Source organism: Ceratotherium simum, chromosome 12, assembly GCF_057802395.1.
Source record: "Ceratotherium simum simum isolate JZ-2026a chromosome 12, ASM5780239v1, whole genome shotgun sequence".
In the NCBI taxonomy this organism is placed as follows: domain Eukaryota; kingdom Metazoa; phylum Chordata; class Mammalia; order Perissodactyla; family Rhinocerotidae; genus Ceratotherium; species Ceratotherium simum.
The window spans coordinates 9,043,318-9,062,172 of NC_141911.1; the positions used below are offsets into that span (position 1 = coordinate 9,043,318).

The 18,855-nt window shown below is 38.0% G+C and overlaps 1 protein-coding gene across 3 annotated transcripts in view; it reads left to right on the forward strand.

Annotated features, from left to right (window-relative positions):
* Window positions 1-18,855, forward strand: part of EXTL3 (exostosin like glycosyltransferase 3) — a 122,085-nt gene that overhangs the window by 80,665 nt on the left and 22,565 nt on the right. For all 3 annotated transcript variants that reach the window (XM_087437380.1, XM_087437379.1, XM_014789907.2), the window contains exon 4: window positions 12,712-12,839. In XM_087437380.1, the coding sequence (XP_087293506.1) occupies window positions 12,712-12,839 (128 nt within the window). The remainder of the gene's footprint in view (window positions 1-12,711; window positions 12,840-18,855) is intronic.

The following is an 18,855-nucleotide window of genomic DNA, read 5'->3' on the forward strand; positions in this document are numbered from 1 at the left end:
AGTTCTCTCAAGCCTTGCCAGTTCCCTCTCTTCTACTCACTTCCTAAATCTTCTAAGACTCTCCAAAACTGAAAGTGACAGTCGCCCCAGAAAGTTTACATAACCCCTTTAGTGACCTCATAGACTTCTTCTGTCTTATAATAAAGATGTTGATGATGAGAATTATGATGAAAAACTAACATTTAAGAAGCACTTACAATCTAAGCACTATAATTTAGCATTTATAGAACTTATATCATTATTATGATTTCTTTTTATATCTGTGGAAACTGAGGCTTAGAGAGGTTAATTATTTTGCCCAAGGTCATGATTAGTAATGGAGGAGCTGAGCTATAGTATGTCTGATTCCAGAAGCTGCAGTTTTAATCACCTCCCAAAGGATTTAGGAAGACCTATGTCATTCATTGACCAGGATATCATAGAAGTCTTTTGGAACACTGAAGTCAGGGTTTGATATTTGGGAGTTGGAGATCCTGAACCTTTTTTATAGTCTCTTGCAGGTTCTTATTCTTCATTCCATCTGTTATGGTTAGGATGCTGTATTTTGCAGGAAAAATAATAGCCAATTATGCAGGATGGGGCTTTAGTACTGAATACTTTGTCTATCCACTTTCTGATGTAAATTTGACAATCTGTGAGATTACCCATTTCTCTTAAATGTGAGGCCTTAGAGCAAGTCTTAAGCAAACTGCCAGCCACTTACCCTGCAGCACAGGTACTTTACAGAAAAAGGTAGCAAAGAAGGGCAAGGTCTGATGGGCCATGCATTGCTTAAGAAAATTAGCGTATTTTTTAGGAAGAATTTGTCTGGAAGGGGAATGTTTGGGCTAGACCAGTTTTTTAAAAAAAATTACTTCATTGAGGAACTAATTCATGCAAAATATTTTCTACACAGCAGCACGGCATAATAGAAAATTATGAGTTTGGGGGTGATACAGACCTGGGAATAAATAATCACTTTGTGAACTTTGATAAGTTACTTAACTTCTTTGACTTCAGGATTAAAGAGGAATCTAAGATAATACAAGTAAGGAATCTAGAAAGTTGCCCAATAATTGATTCCTACTTATCCCTTCATGTCAAAGGAGATGGAAGGCAGTATGGATATTCTGCCTGTGTTATGGACAGCTTTCACTAACTTTGCTGATAAAGGCTTCTTGTATCCTCTACATAATTTCCCTTTGTGTCATAGCTGTTCCTACTTACTTTCCCCTGTACAAATCTTTGTTTTAAATTTTCTTTCTTACTACTGTTGCTACTTGCTTACTACTGCTGCTAATCTTTTATTGTGTTTCATTTAATTGAATTTGTAATCTGAGGCTATTCAAAGACTATAGGGTTCCAAAAACTTTTGATCCCTGAATTTATCTTGTATACTAAGTAAAGTGTTGTAAAGGGAGAGGTTTCTTTATAGACTTCTTCCTAAGTAAATTTCACTTTTTTTCCTTCTCAATTACTTTTTGAATGTTATTGAAGTTAAAAAAAAAAAAAAAGCATTTGTTCTGTGAAAGGTAGATGCTGCTCAAGTAGAATAATGAAGCAGCCTTTGTTTTCCATTTTTCCTGAGTTTTCTTTGAATTTGGTAGGGATGTAGAGAAGCTGATGCCACCCTTATTAACAATGACTGAAATTCATCAGAGAAGTTACCAGAACTAATCTTTTCTTTTAACTCTGGTGGGAAATAAGTAGTCCTGTTTGATTACTGGGCAGCTCATTGCAGTAATACAATGCCTTGTTGGAAATTGCCGGAAACTTTCCAAATAGGAGGCCATTCTGAATAGCTTGCTCATATTAGTGATACAAGTTTTTTCTAGTTCTTCTGAAAAAGAGGAAACAGTTTCAAGTTGAAGAATTTTACTCCATTCTCTAATATTTTGACTATGCTTTCTATTTAAGAGAGACAGGTTTTTTGGGCAGCAGTTGAATTGCTGATCTATTGGGCGTAGAGCCAGCGCTTCCCGGGTATCAGGGTTAAGAGAGGCTGGCAGCTGTCTCCCCTGTGGAAAAATGACACTGTTATGAGACATCTCAGAGTAGTTTCTCCACCTAGGATGCAGACTTACCCTATCCATTACATTATAGTTAAAACGTCTTTATAAAATTAGCAGCAAGGTGAGGGTGGTTCCCAGGCAGTCTCTCAGATTCCAGTCCTTCAGGGAAAATGAATTAAGCATATTGGCTAAAACCCAGGAACCTACATGCCATTTCAGAAAATGCTGGGCAATTTGTGCTTCTCTTATGCTCAGGATCCCATCTAAGCCATAGGCATAAATGCTAGATATCTGTGGGCTATGAAATCTGTTGAGCCCTAAGTGTTTAAGTATAGAGGGATTCTTTTCAAAAAGGGGAAACTACGTCGGATCTGGCTTAGAGTAAATGTGATCTTCACTGCCACCATTCTTGGACACTTCTGCCCCAAATGCTTTATGTAAAGAATATCAGTTCAAATCGGCAGGGCCTGGGCAAGGTGACAGGACTCCACCCAGAGAGATGGAATAAATGCTACCAGTTGAACTAGATCTCTCATCTGAATGGTGTGGGACTCTGAACAGAGGTGGTGATGGTGGGCAACTCCTCTCTCTCTGTCTCTTGCCTGCTTTATAAACAGTTAAATCAGGTTCCTTAGCTCCTGGAGTGTAACAACAAAGAATATCTAATGGAAGTCAAATGTACAGAAGTATTGTGCCAAGGGATTTGAAGTCTAGTCTTTTGAAAACCTCCCCAAATACAGTGGGGACCACCACTTTCATGCATTTTCAAGATGTTCCACTGCTTGCAGGCCTCCATTGTTTCTGATGATATGTCAATAGTTTTTCAAATTTTTGTTTCCCTGTATGTAATGTGTTGTTTTTCTCTGGCTGCTTTCAAGATTTTTTTCTTTTCTTTTTTTTTTTTTTTTTAAAGATTTTATTTATTTATTTATTTTCCCCCAAAGCCCCAGTAGATAGTTGTATGTCATAGCTGCACATCCTTCTAGTTGCTGTATGTGGGACGCGGCCTCAGCATGGCCGGAGAAGTGGTGTGTCGGTGCGCGCCCGGGATCTGAACCCCGGGCCGCCAGCAGCGGAGCGCGCGCACTTAACCGCTAAGCCACGGGGCCGGCCCAAGATTTTTTTCTTTATATTTGGTTTTCAGCAGTTCAACTGTGATATGCCTTGGCTTGGTTTTCTTTGATTTGTAGTCTGATTAGGGTTCACTAAGCTCCTTAAATCTATCAGGTTGTTTTTCATCATATTCTGGGAAGTTTTTATTCATTATTCAGATATTTTTTATGTCCCATTTTTTTCCCTCCTCTGCTGTGGGGACTCCATTATATGTATATTAGATGTTTTGATATTGTCCCACAGTTCTCAGTGGCTCTGTTCATTTTTCCTAATATTTTTTTCTCTTCTTCAGTTTTCATAATTTTTTTTGTGTGTGTGTGAGGAAGATCAGCCCTGAGCTAACATCTGCCAGTCCTCCTCTTTTTTTTTGCTGAGGAAGACTGGCCCTGGGCTAACATCCTTGCCCATCTTCCTCCACTTTATATGGGACACTGCCACAGCATGGCCTGACAAGCGGTACGTCGGTGCATACCCAGGATCCGAACCGGTGAACCCCGGGCCGCCGCAGCAGAGCATGCGCACTTAACTACTTGTGCCACCAGGCCGGCCCCTTGATAGTTTTTTTGATCTATCAAGTTCACTGACTTTTGCGTCTATTCTTAAGCTTATCCAGTCAATTTTAAATTTCAGATATTTTATTTTCCAGTTCCTGAATTTCCATGTTTTTTAAAATAATTGTTTCTGTTTCTCTGCTGAGATTTCCTGTCTCTTTTTTTTTCCACTCTGAGTATACTTTACTTCATTGAGCATATGAAGTATGCTAGCTACTTTAGCATAGCTACTTTATGATAGCTACTTTAACATTTTTGTCTGCTAATTTCAACATATGGGTCATTTTGGGATTTGATTGATTTTCTTTTTTCTTGAGGACTGGGTCATGTGTTTCTGGTTCTTGGTGCATCAAACAATTTTGTATTAAACCCTACACATTGTGAATGTTATGTTATGAAGACTGGATTTTGGATTTTGTTCTATTTCTCTGAAAAGTGTTGATATTTTAATTTTAGCAGGCAATTAATCTGGTTGGACTCAAACTGTAAGCTCTGTCTCTTGAGTGGCAACTCAAATGTGAGTTCAGTCCTTGTAATATTTAGCTGGTCTGCTTACAAACAGTACCAGCTATGCCTGGTTTAGGGGTGGGCCAGAGGCTAGGCAGTTTATACACAGAACTTGGAGCTCCCCCTAACTATCTCTCTTTTTTCTGGAATCTTCTTTCTTTCCGGGGTCTGTGGTTGCCCCAGACTCTTTCCTCTTATTCTTCAGGCCAGAAAGACTTGGGCAGTGTGTGCAAGTTTAAGCTATATTGCATGGTACTGACTCTGGCCTACTCTCAGAATAAAAGTAACAGTGATTCTCCCCTTGTTGGTAATTCGTTTCTAAATATCAGCTCCCCTCCGTAATTTGTTCTGCCTTCAGGTAATTGCTTTTTTGGTATTTTTGTCTGGAGTTTATAGTTACCATCTACAGGAGGATTGGGTCTGGTAGGAGCTTATTCAGCCATCCTGGAGGCAGAAACCTCCAAGTGATCTCTTTTTGATACATAGTCCCACCTAAGCTTTTGGTTTGAGTTATTACTTTGTTCTGACTAGTTAACACATTGTCTTCACTCTGCTTTATATTCTGGAAAATAGTAATAAATAGAGTGGCTTTGTTGGAGCATTCCGTGGAAATGAGAACGTCAAAATCTATTCTTTGGGAATTTTAAAACTTGGGCTATTATGAAGGGGACATCTTTTAGTTATTAACAGTGTAGTCTTCCTCACTCAAAACATTGCTCATCTTCACACTGTTATGTTCACTCGTTTCTCAGACAGTCTTGTGACAGCTAGTCCCTCATTTTTAATTTTAATTCTCTTCTCCATAAAGGGTGGAGCTAATTTACACAGGGTGCCGAAGAAGTCCTCTTTGAAGAGGTAACCTTTGAGCAGAAGCTTGAATGAAGTGAGAGAATGGGCCATGTAAATTCTGGAGGAATATACAGAGAATGGCAAGTGTAAGAAACTTGTCATGTTCAAGATATGGCAAGAATACTCAGCATATCTGGGGTGGAGTAATTTGAGGGGTGAGTTTGAAAGGAGGTTGGAGAAGGCAGAGGCCAGCACTTTAGGCCATGGTAAGGATTCTAGATTTTAAGTGTGTTAGGGTTTCATTGGAGAGTTTTGAGCAGGGAGTAGTATGATATGTGTGGGAATATGGGGAAAAGAACAGAAACAATTCAAAAGCTATTGCAGTAGCCTAGGTGAGGGGCGTTGGTGGCTTGGACCAAGGCAGTAGTGGTGGAGATGGAGAGTTCAGAGGTTAGCATATCACACTGCCTAGAAGACTCCAAGGTCTCTGTGGAAGTGGTAAGGCCAGAATGCACCATTTTTTCCAAATGAAAACTAGAGAGATGCAAGATTATTTTTCACTGCCCTTTTCCCTCCCTCCAAGCCCTTGATATTAGAATTGAACAAGGAGAATTCTGTTTTGGGAACTTCATGTCATGGTAGGGTAGTTATTTTAATACTGTTTCCCCAGTAGTCTACTATGGGAAAAAAGAAAGAAGACTGGAAGAGAAACTGGCTATGTAGTAAACTCAGCATTATTAATATTCAGGCCTGGGCCTCTGCCAATCAGGCTGTTAAAAGGCTTTACTTCTGGCTAGACCTTAGGCAGGAGTAGAGAGAATTCTAAAGGCTTATTCCTTAGAAAGTTGATACTCTTTATTTTTTATCTGTGCCCCCTACTTTTAAAAATATTACTTGAATGTATCAGATGACAATTTCCTAAAATTGTGATTTCTAAGAGAAGCTAACAGGAAGAAACTTTGTCTATTTTCACTAGGTCCAAGACTGTACAAAGTTTGGTAGACTTCACTAGGTATTAGTGTATCTGAGTGTGTTTTTTTTTTTTGACATTATTTTACTTAATAAATTGGTGGCTATAGCTCTGGCTATCTTTTTCTGTGAGAATCGGCTGCATGGCAGTGAAGGAGACATATAAAACAAAGCTATCAGAAATCAGAAATTAACAGCAAAAATTATAGATGTGTAAAGGAATTGCTGAAAAGTGACATTGCATAAATGATTTACTAATTGCAGCAAATCAATTGTTTAGGTAATGTCTCCCCCTCTTAGTTGATATGTATTCTTTTTACTAATTCAAAGTAAGGAATCTGAGACTGAGAGAATTTTATTGCTTTAGGTCTCTTGACTAATTAATACCTAAATTAGAACTTAAGTCTTAGGACTTCTGACTGCACTTCTTGAGTACATATTTTTCTCTTTTACTAAATCAGAATGTAAATCTCTTGGAAAGGCACAGCTTATATTTATATTTATGTATAAATAAAATATTTACAAATTAAAATAGGAAGAGGTTGTACTAATCTCATGTTATAATAATTGCTAACCATTTTGAGCATTTTTTATGTGCTAGGAAGGTAGGCACTGTGTCATGTTCCTTGTATGCATTCTCTCATTTGATGGTGAACCTCTAACCTGTGCTCTTTTACCTTCAGTTTCACAGGGATCATTGGCAACTTTTTCTCTTATAAGTTAAAACAGACGTATCTCATAACCTAAAACACATACTATTTTTTATACTGCGTTAGACCCAAATTTAAAGTTATAAACAGAAAATCAATTCACTGTATTATCTTCTTATTCCTTTTCCTTCCTTCTTTGCATTTCCTAACTTTTTGCCCCGCCACTTGATGTTTATTGAATGAGTGAGTCCCTTGGAAAATCAAGAAGTTTAAATGTTCCTTCGTTTTCAGTTGTCCTTTCTCTGTTGATCAGCTCTCCACCCAATCACCTCAAGCTCTATTTCCATGGTCCTCACAAGTAGGTGCACATGACTGTGTGCTTCTTTTTGGACCTCATTTTCTTGATTCCCGAGCTCTATGATCGGTTACCTTGTTAAGTTAGAGGAAAGAGGAGTATAGAGGACAAAAGGTAGTTGCTGTTTACCTTTATTGCCCGTATGAGGCTTGACATAAGGTTCATTCTGAGAAATGGATTCCTTACAGAAGTGCATTATGCATATGGATGTATTGCTGGAGACTGGAGACTGCTGGGTTTGGCTGGGCAAAATTTGATCTTAAAAAGCACATTATAAGTGTATTTAAATTGCTGAATTTAGTCAGTGGCATTATGTGGTTGTATGGTGCTTTATATTTTCCACATTTTCTAATTTTATACTTCTCAGATATGTTCTACTTTTTTGCGTTTTCTATTCTTGGTCTACTTTATGACTTGGGTTAATTCACTTAATCTCTTCATGTCCTATTTTTCTTGCCTACCAACTTCAAAGACCTGCCTATGGCTAGTCAAGAGCTGCTTTCATAAAATATTCCATATTTAGGTAGTTCTTCCACTTGAATCCAAATTGATTATTGTGCTTCACCTGAGCAACTATCACTTCCTAAATTGTTTTATTGTTTCTTGTTAATGGCAATAACTACTTACATTTCCATCCCTTAGATACTAAGAGATATTTGTTAACTATTAATTGGGAATCAAACTTATCATGGTAGCTAATTAAATAATTTGTGATGCGAATTGATACTTCGCTAATTCATGTGGATTTGCTAGTTCTGCCTGGATTTAGAGGCCAGATGCCTTGTTAACATACTAGAAGAAAGGACCCTATCATAGTAGTAGTTCTTTTATCAATCATAAACTCCAGAATTCCTCAAGAACCAAGTTGAATGTTAACTGAAGTTACTAATTAGTTTTTGATCATGCATACACTTGCGTACATTTGCATATGGTAGAATTTTAGGCCACAATTGCTGTACTGTTGCATTGTGATGAGAAAAAAGGTGTAGTGAGAGAAAGTCAAGGCTTTTATGAATGATAAACAGATGAACTGAATGATGAACAGAAGAACTAGTGAAGCATCATCAGGGAGCATTTTACATGAAATGAGAAAACTGAATGTTAGTGAGCTTTGCTCTTGATTTTTGTAGGTTGATGGATTTTTTGCTATAGAAAACTAGATTAAATACTAAGAGGTTTCAGTGTATCGAATGTTTATAGTTTTAATATGTAAACTTCTCAAATCTTTTATTTCATATTCTGAAAATAGAATGGACAGGGCTGCATTAGGTCCTGTTTCCTACTCATTTGTTTGTTCATTCATTCATTCATTTATGAAACATTTGTTGAGCATCTACTGTATGCCAGGCACTGTGCCCTGCATTCTGGTCAATGGGATACCAGTAATTAAATCATTAACTTGAAGGTCAGGCCTCATGTTCACAAGTTGCTAAGGTGTAATCATAAGGTATGAAAAAATGGCCAATGTTGAGGAAGGAGGGAGCATGGTTTTCAACAAAACAACATCAACAAAAGTGAGAATATTTTGGGCCAGCCCCGGTGGCCTAGTGGTTAAGTTCAGCGTGCTCTGCTTCAGCAGCCTGGGTTCAGTTCCCAGGCGCTGACCTACACCACTCATCAGTGGCCATACCGTGGTGGCAGCCCACATACAAAATGGAGGAAGATTGGCAACAGTTGTTTTAGCTCAGGGCAAATCTTCCTCAGCAAACAATAAAAAGAATATTTCCTAAACATGACATACTACTTTTGGTAGTCTCATTTCTTTCATGTTTGATCTGCCATTCTTCAGACTCTTAGAGGCCAATGATGATCTGCATGTCTGCATTACAAATATTTGAGTCTTTTTGTCCTTCTGATTTCGGTGCCAGAATGGATAAATGTTGGTTTGCTGAGCTTTTGTCTAGCCATTGAGCACTATAGCTTTGAACCAAACTGTTAGAAGAAAGCTCTCTCTTTTCCCCCCTTAATTTTAGTTTGTATTTGCAGTTTATAAGGGCAGAAGTCTCTTTTTGGTTATGAGGGAAAGGTCCTTAAATAACGAACTACATTTACTCTGAGGTTTGCTTTACTGTTTCCTGTGGTTGACTCTAAATCAGGTGTCTCAACAGTGGCACCAATAACATTTTAGAGTGGATGATTCTTTGTTGTGGGGGGCTGTCCTGTGCATTGTAGGATTTAGCAGCATCCCTGGTCTCTGCCCCCTGGATGCAAGTAGCTCACCCACCGCCCTAGTTGTGACAACCAAAAATGTCCATGGACATTGTCAAATGTCCTTTGGGGGACAGAATCACTCCTAGTTGAGAGCCACTGCTCTAAATTCTTCAAGCAGACTCACTGACTACAGTTGTTTGTGAGCCAGCCACAGATAAGCTGCTGCAGTACTTGATGTTGTGTTTCTCTGAATCCTTCAAAGCTTTCTTTTATTCGAATGGCTATTGCTTCAGTTCTCCAATCCTGAAAATCTTCCTGTCATCCCACCCAGAGAAGTTGTGCCAGGATGAGCAGAGGTAGTACCCGCACTATATTCCTGGAATCCATAGTAGTTGTTCTTAATGGACTTGCTTCTTAATGGACTTTAATAAACTTCCTCAAAAAACCAGGCGTGAGGGGCCGGCCCGGTGGCGCAAGTGGTTAAGTGCGCGCACTCTGCTGCTGTGGCCCAGGGTTCGCCGGTTTGGATCCTGGGCGTGCACCGACGCACCGCTTGGCAAGCCATGCTATGGCGGCGTCCCATATAAAGTAGAGGAAGATGGGCATGGATGTTAGCCCGGGGCCAGTCTTCCTCAGTAAAAAGAGGAGGATTGGCAGATGTTAGCTCAGGGCTGATCTTCCTCACACACACACACACAAAAACAAAACCGAGGCGTGAAATCTAGGCCAAAGCACGTTTGATATTAGACCTTCAGCTCTAAGTCTTCCAAAGGACAAGCAGGTCCTTTTTTTTTTTTTTTTTTTTTTTTATTGATGTTTTAATGGTTTCTAACATTGTGAAATTTTGGGTTGTACATTTTTGTTTGTCCATCACCATATATAAAGCAGGTCCTTTTGATTTGATTTACTTTGTAAATTGTACAAAAAGTTTTGGATAAGCTCTAGGTATCAAATCATGATCATTTTAGTTTTTGTCGTTTCTTATTTTTAGATTAAGTGTTAGGCTGTTTGTAGGATTAAATTTAGCTGATAAACAACTTCAGTTTTTGCACACAACATGGTGCTGTGTTGATTTAGCAGAGAGGTAGCTTACTTACGTTCACACCTCTAGTAAGTGCTGGAATTGGAATTTGAACTCAAGCTTTTCTGACTGACTACAGATCCATGCTTTTTCCTCTGTACCAGTGCCTCTCAGAATTTATTGTGCATAGGAATCACCTGGGGATCTTGTGAAAATGCAAGTTCTGACTTGGTAGATTGGGGGTAGGCCTGCAGTTCTGCATCTCTAAGGGAGTCCCTGGTGATGCCTGGGTTGCTGGTCTTTGGATCACACTTTTGAGTATTAAAGCTCTGTGCTATGATCCTGGATTACTAATTTTGCTATAGATAATCCTCCTGGTGATTAACCCACAAAATTGTTCGCCTACAATTGAATATTCAAGAGTTGGATTTTTCTATTAATTTTTCTTCATTATAAGCTCTGTGGATTCACTACTAGATTGTAAGCTGTGTGGATTCACTGCTAGAGTTGAGGGGCAGCTTTGTTCATCTGAACTGGCAGAATTGCAGTTCTGTATGAAGTGAATGCTAGGCTTGTTAGGACAGTAAAATGAATGTCCGAGGGTAGTTTGTTGGCGGCGTTTAAGTGAACAGCTCCTATATTCCATTGATTCTAAGGTGGACATTATTTTACATTTTAACATCTCTGAAATTGGGTGCATCTTAAAATAGATGGCATTTTACCACTGCCGAGGTTGGCACTTGGCTCTGTGACTTCTGGCCACCCTCCTACTGCGTGGGGATGGAGCCCAGCAGCTACTGTGGTGAGTACTTGGCCATCTCCCCTTCCTTGCTCCTCTCTTTTCCCTGACCCAGGCCTCAGTCCTTTTGTTCTGTCACTGCTGAATCTGGTGTTGGGAGACCTAGGCTACAAGCTCAGGGATTTTTGTACTGGTCAAATGTGCTGCAGGGCAAGATGGTTGTCTATGTGTGTTGCTTGGCTGACGTCTGTTCTCTGTAGTAGCAAATCTGTTACAGATTCTTCCTTTTCTTGACTTGGGAGGAACTCCTCTGGGGCTGAGGCGAAGTCTTAAAAAGCTCTTTAATAAAGTAAACATTCTAAGTGATAAACTATTTCATGTGCTTTCTTATTTGGCAGCATTTTTCTTTCTTGATGGTACACAGATTAAGAATGCATTTTCTATGGGGCTTTGGTTTGATTAGATTTATCAGTTTGATGTAAGTTTAGCAGAAAAAGACTGATTTGGAGTTAGAAGGTACGAATTAGAGTCTAGCTCTGCCACTTGCCAGTTGTCCATGTGTAAAGTGCGAGTCAGACCATATGATCTCTAAGGCCCTTCTAACTCTGAACTCATTGGATTCTTAGTGTGCTAGAATGAATTAATTGAAGTATAAGGATTCTGCTTTAAGAACATAGAAGAAGTGATCAATTTTGACAAGGAGGGGAGTGATAGGAGGCACTGAGCTGAGTCTCCAGGGGGAGAATAATTTTGGTAGAAGATTAGGAGACAGAATATTTTCAGCTCAAGAGACAGTCTCCCTGAGGTCATGGGAGTGAAACCATTCATAAACTTAGATCCTGGATATAATTGCATTCATCATGCTAGGTGGAGGTTATCCTCTGTACAAGTAAAACGTTCTGTCGAAAGTAAGATGACCCTTCCTAAAAAGATGATTCTAAAAAGATAATTTCTCTATAAAAGTTCCTTTGTTTCTGGTTTTTGAGAATAAAATGATGGCTCCTCATTAGTTGGATTAATTAGATATAGATACCATAAAAATAAAATGAGCTATCAAAGTACTGAGTATGGTCATCCTTGTTTATCGAGCATCAGAGGGCAAGGTGACTAACAAAGCTACTACCTACATTGTAGTAAACTATGCTTATCTGAGATATGGTTTGAATAAATGTTTTTTTATTATAATGTAGTTCTGTTTGGGCACTAATCTTTGTTTTATGAAGAACTATTGCTTTGCACATATGGGTCACTTTGGATAGAGATTCTTTGAATTGGGATTTGCTGTGGACACAGAAGCTGATAGTTTTACTGAATTAGGTACACTTTGAAAGAAAAAGCTTTCATATGTGTAGTCAGTGCTGCAGGTAGGAATTGCAAAAGTGAAATAGTTCTCCTCAACTGGATGGGATACCTTTTTTTTTAATACCAAAAAAAGGCCTTAAAATTGGGAGTCAGAAATGACATAGACTCAAGGGATCTTTGAGTTCGGTTTTAACGTTTATGAGCTGATTGGGGGGTTCCAGAGCTGGGAATCATACTCTCAGTTCTACTCTGCCACCTTGTGTTCTCTTGGAAAGTTATTTTTAATTTCCTTAGACTCTGTTTATCACATATGTAAAATAATCCTCAGCTTTAGCTTATTTCACAAGAAAATTAGTTAGCAAATAAATAAAGCTTAAAATGTGAAATCCCTATATATTTGCTATAAGGCAGTTTTTATTCCTGAAAGTCATATGCTAGATTTTACAAGTGGTAGGTAATCAGGCACAATTATTCAGTAAATTTAGCTACAGTCTCCTTTGACCTAAAGGTACTTTTGGTTTTGCGTTCTATAATGCAGCACTGATCATTACTGTTTTTCTTTCCTCCTTACAGGTGGTCCGTACTGAAAAGAACAGTTTGAACAATCGATTCTTGCCCTGGAATGAAATTGAGACAGAGGCCATCCTGTCTATTGATGATGATGCTCATCTCCGCCATGATGAAATCATGTTTGGGTTTCGGTGAGGAGCTGATTTTCAATCAAGAAACACTTTAGTTTGCAAATGACAGAAAACCAACTCAAACCTGGATTAGGCAGCAAAATTAATTTCTTGGCTGATAGTAACTGAGAAATCCTGAGAGGAAGTGAGGGCTAACTTAAGACATAGCTGGATCCAGGGTCTTAATTGGAGGAGAACTCCATTTCTCTTCATCTCTAGGTTCTGCTTTCCTCTGTGTTGCCTTTGCTCTCATATAGGCTCTTCCTCTGAGGCCAAGGAGATGGCATTCTGTGATTGGCTAGACAGAGGTTACCTGCCCCTGGAGCCTGCAAGTAGATCATCCTCCAACTGCAAGCTTGGACTGAGAGTGGAGACAAGGGGTAGTTTTCTAAAGGAAACTTGAAGTTTTTCTGTTTAGAGGAATGGGGAATAACTCCCAGGCAATTAGAGGCAAAATGTTGCCGTGTGTTGGGGCAGTGGAACAATGCCAGAATCCTGGGGCCTGAAAGATTTGGGGAAAGAAGATGGTGTTGGAAGCAAAGATCCAAGAGGAGAAAGAGGGCAAAGAGCAGGAGATGGTTATGATGATGATAATACATGACATTTGTTGAACCCATACTGTGCGCCAGACACTAGCTGAGTACTTCGTCTGGTTTATCATTAATCCTTCTGAAACTTGTTGACGTCAGTTGTATATAGGAGTAAATTGAGATCCAAGAGAACAAAACCATGAAGCTAGAAAGTTAGTGGCAGAGCTGCAATTCAAATGCAGGTTTGCCTGGTCCGGAACTTCCACTCAACCACTAAACTGTACTCTTTTGAATCTTAGTAGTTCTTAGTGGAGCTTAAATATCTAAGTTGAGGGAACATTACAGGTAAGAGAATGGAGTAGATCTGGGCTACTCAAAGTGTGTGATGGACTGGTATGCTGGCTCATGGGCAGTTTGTCTGTCCACAGTGAGGTGAGTACAAGAATTGAGGGTAAGCATTTAGGAACTTTTAAAGCAATTTGACATTTACCGTGACATCCAATTGTGTGATCATTTTTCTTGCAATTCATTTTTGGGTAACATTTACTGAATATAATTCAAACATCATACAGTTCACTCATTTAAGTGGTATACTTCAGCCATGTTCAATGCTTTTTAGCGTATTTATAGAGTTGTGCAACCATCACTACAATCTATTTTAGAAACCTTCATTACCACCGAAGGAAACCCTGTACCCATTAGCAGTCATTCCCCATTTCCCCCAACCTCTCTCAGCTCTAGTCAATCATTAATCTACTTTGTGTCTCTATAAATTTGCCTATTGTGGACATTTTATATAAAATTCCTATATGTGCCCTTTTGTAACTGGCTTCTTTCACTTAACACAGTGTTTTCAGGGTTCGTCCATCTTGTGGTATGTGTCAGTACTTCATTTTGTGTGGATATACACATTTGGTTTATCCATTGATGGACATTTGGGTCATTTCTACTTCTTGGCTGTTGTGAATAATGCTGCTATGAGCATTCATGTACAAGGTTTTGTATGAACATTTTCTTTCTCTTGGATATATACCTTGGAGTGGAATTGCTGGATCATATGGTAACTCTTTGTTTAACATTTTGAGAAACAGCTAGACTGTTTTCCAAAGTGGCTGCAGCATTTTATATTGCCACCAGCAATATCTAAGCGTTCCAATTTCTCCCCATCCTGTCAACACTTGTTATTCCATTTTTTATTTATAGCCATCCTACTGTGTGTGCATGTTATTTCAATATAGTTTTGATTTGCATTTTCCTAATGACTAATGATGTCAATTTTCATGTACTTAGTGGTCATTTGTATATCTTCTTTGGAGAAATGTCTATTTAAGTCCTTTGCCCTTTGTTGTTTGGGTTATTTGTCTTTTTATTATTGAGTTCTAAGAGTTCTTTATATATTCTAGATAAAAGTCCCTTATCAGAGATTTGATTTGGAAATATTTTCTCCCATTCTGTGGGTTGTCTTTTCACTTTCTTGATGGTATCCTTTGAAGCACAAAAGTTTTTCATTTTGATGAAGACCAATTATATATATTTTCTTTGGTTGCTTGTGCTTTTGGTGTCATATTTAGGAAACTGTGCAATTCATTTTTATTTTATTTTACAAGAAGATTAATCCACAATAAATTGGGGGAAAATTAGTTCTTCACCACAGATAGTTTGAGAAGCACTGGAATAGATTTCCTTAGAGATCTTATTCAAATTAAATATGGATCCAGGATGGAGAACTCTTTTTCTCTGTGCTTTTTTCCATTCACTGAAAGCCTGATGTGTCCTACCTAGCTTTCAGGCTTTCTTTGGTTTATTTAGGTTGATAAGCACAGACGCTCAGATGAAAGGACCAGCAGCTTTATTGCTGTCTGTGTCTTAAATCCATCTATCAAGAGTGATGTGATACATTTCTGACAAATTAGAACATCTGTTCTTCCTTTCCTCCACCCACCCTTTGACCTCCTCCTACTATATTATTGAGATAAGAGTCTGTTGTTAGCTGTGATAAGAATCCTGCTGAACTGGAGTGTGTTCCTTTTTTGTACTATGCTAATAAATAGCCAGCTCCCTCTATTGGTTTTTATGAAAGGAAGAAAGCCACGTCATGATTCCAGAAATGGTCTTTTGCTATTACAGTTGTCATTGGTGCTGGTTGCCAGGGGCCTGGGGCGGGAGGCAGTGTATTTCTGATACAGCATGATGCAGTTTAGAGCATGCTAAAGGACTGGGAGCTGTGACCAGAGTCATGGGATGTTAACAGGAGAATTGCCAATCACCTCTAGATCCCAAGGATGATTTAGATAAGGGGTCCTGCTTTAATGAGTTGGAAGCTTATTAAGATAGTTGGCATTTGCTATCTTCTGTGGCTCTTGATTTAGGAAGACTTTTGACCTTTTCCATTTGTCAACAGATTTCCAAGTGGTGCGAGAATAATGGGAAGCCTTTTAATGTCTCTCTTAACAATCATTGAAAATTTGAGGTTTAGCTTCTGGTTATGGAACTGGTGCATTATCTCTGGCTGCACATCCTAACCTTTTATTACCCTCATTTCTCATTTGTTTGGGCATCCTTCGCTCTGAAAGGTTTCTCTAAATCTCCCCAATTTGCTTATTTCCCCAAATTACCTGAGTGGGAGTGAAACAGACTTAGTTTCAAAAGGAAAGGGCAAGTGTAACAAGATTTCCTCTCTGTGGCAAAAGATAATAATGGATCTTGGCTAACTTCAGCTTATGTAGCAAAGATGCAGATATGTTCTTAAGGGGCAGATAAAACAAAGAGGACTTAAGAGAATTGAAAACATATGTCCATACGGAAAGCAGTACCTGAATGTTCATAGCAGCATTGTCGATGTAATAGTCAACAAGTATAAAAAACACAAAAGGATAAGTATTATATGATTCTGTTTAATGAGGCATCTAGAGTATCAAATTCATAGTGACAGAAAGTAGAGTGGTGGTTGCCAGGGGCTGGAGGAAGGCAGGAATGGAGAGTTAGTGTTTAATGGGTACAGAGTTTCAGTTTGGGAAGATGAAAACATTCTGGAGCTGAAGATGGATGGTGATGATGGTTGCACAACAATGTGAATGTACTTAATGTCACTAAACTGTACACTTAAAAATAGTTAAAATTGTAAAATTTGTTACATATATTTTGCCACACAAAAATGTCAGTTGTCCAAAAAACACAAGAGTGTAAACAACCCAAACGTCCATTAACTGATGAATGGATAGACAAAATGTGATATATCTATACAATGGAATATTATTTGGCAGTAAAAGGAAGTGAAGTACTGATACATGCTACAACATGGGTGGACCTTGAAAACAGGCCGAGTGAAAGAAGCTGGTCACAAAATCCACATGTTGTATGATTCTGTTTATATGAAATGTCCACAATAGGCAAATCCATGCAGATAGAAAGTAGATTAGTGGTTGCCATAGGCTGGGGAGAGGGGGAAATGGGGAGTGATTATTAATGGTTATGGGGTTTCTTTTGGAGGTGATGAAAATATTCTGAAATTAGATAGTGGTAATGGTTGCACAGCTCTGTGAATATACTAAAACTCAATGAGTTGTACACTTTTAAGTGAGTGAATTTTATGGTATGTGATTTATATCTCAAATTTTATTTTAAAAAAAGAAAAGGTGATAGTGTAAGCTTAAGAGGAGGTATGGGATTGTGGGCTGGAAGGTAGGTTTCTCTTCCTGTATGCAAATTATGTCTGTTATGTTGGACCCAGAACTTTAGAATCCCACAACTGGATCTGATGTTGATCTGTTTCTCTACACTTCAAGGCTCTGCTTTATGAGTTTTCTTTTTCAAAGGGAGCTAACAAAAACCTTTTTCTTTTACCGTGATTTGGCATAGGTTCCTTAATATTTTGGAGAGGAGGAAAAGGCTTACATACTATTGTAATGTAAGAAACATGGGATTTGGAAAAGAACTCTTGTTTTAGATAGGAGGCAAAATGTCACTTTATGTTTTATGTTCTTTGATTATTAGTTGATTTTACACTTTATTTTCCTATTGCATTTCAAATCCTTTGGTTCTTAATGAACCAGGGGGGAAAACATGATGGTATAACCAACAAGGAAAAGAATGTCTCTTTGTGTGATGAAGTCCATATTACTTTAATTTACTGTAATATCTTAAATATTTACTGATCTTTATTCAAAACCATTTTGCCAAAGTTTTGAAGATCAGAAAATCAGTTTAAATTAAACATTAATAGTAACATGACCTTTTGCTTTCATTCAGGTAAGTCATTAAAAATTGTTGTGAGTCACATAGACTTACATAAAAATATGTCAACTTTATTTAAAATATGTGGTATTTGGGCTGTCAATAGTTTATTTTTTTACTTAACTGACTATAGTTATATGGAAATGATGTGCCAAAGTTCATTCCATGAGAATGTTTAACTGACGCACTCATTTCAGAGGTAATAGTATTTAAATTTGAAATGTTAACAGAAGAATATTACTTATGATTCAAATTCTTCATAGGAATAGTGTCTTGATTTCATTATTTTTCAATTTCTCTTTAGTTGTTTGGCAAAGTCGAATTTATCTGGTGAATTTTCTTTGTTTTTAAGTTTGAGCTATAATATTACCTTTGGAACTTTTTTCCTAACATAATGTGTAGGTAATTAGAACATTAACACATTTAAAGAATAATTCATTAAAGGTAAAGTATGCCAAAGCATGATCTATAATATGGTACATAGATTAAAAATATTTACTTCAGCATAAGTTTGAATATAATGTTAAGGAACTGATTATGTGCAACACTTTTATATGTATATTGGTAGCATTATTTATAATCGATATTTTTAAATGCTTAACTTTCAAATACACATTGAGACTATGCTATCTAAAACTTTTTTTTTTTTAATTTTTTTTATTTTGTTTATTTATTTTTCCCCCAAAGCCCCAGTAGCCGGTTGTAGGTCATAGCTGCACATCCTTCTAGTTGCTGTATGTGGGACGCGGCCTCAGCATGGCCGGAGAAGCAGTGCATCGGTGCGCGCCCGGGATCCGAACCCGGGCCGCCAGTAGTGGAGCGTGCGCACCTAACCGCTAAGCCACGGGGCCGGCCCTAAAACTCTTGATGCATCGTCCCAGGAATTTATTAAAGCCTTTATTTAAGTTGTGTTCATCTCATACCAGTGCTTCCACATTGATTTTTTTTCCTTATGGTTTAATAGATGTTTAACACCCATCAACCAGTGGATCATCTCTTGGTTGACAGCCTTGAACAAATTAGAAATACTACCTTTTGATATCATATAGCAAATGAGACTCTGCCTTATTAAGAACTGTCTACATTATATTGACTTAAATCAGCAAGATCAGATAATTGAAATATTCACTTTTCCGTTCTTTCTTCTGCTAATATTTCAGGACTAGTAGGAGCAATAGACGTTTGAAGAGATAGTATTTTTAGGAGTATTGATATAACATTTGGATATGCCGATGGTATTTATTATCAATTCTTACATCCTATAAATGTCAAAA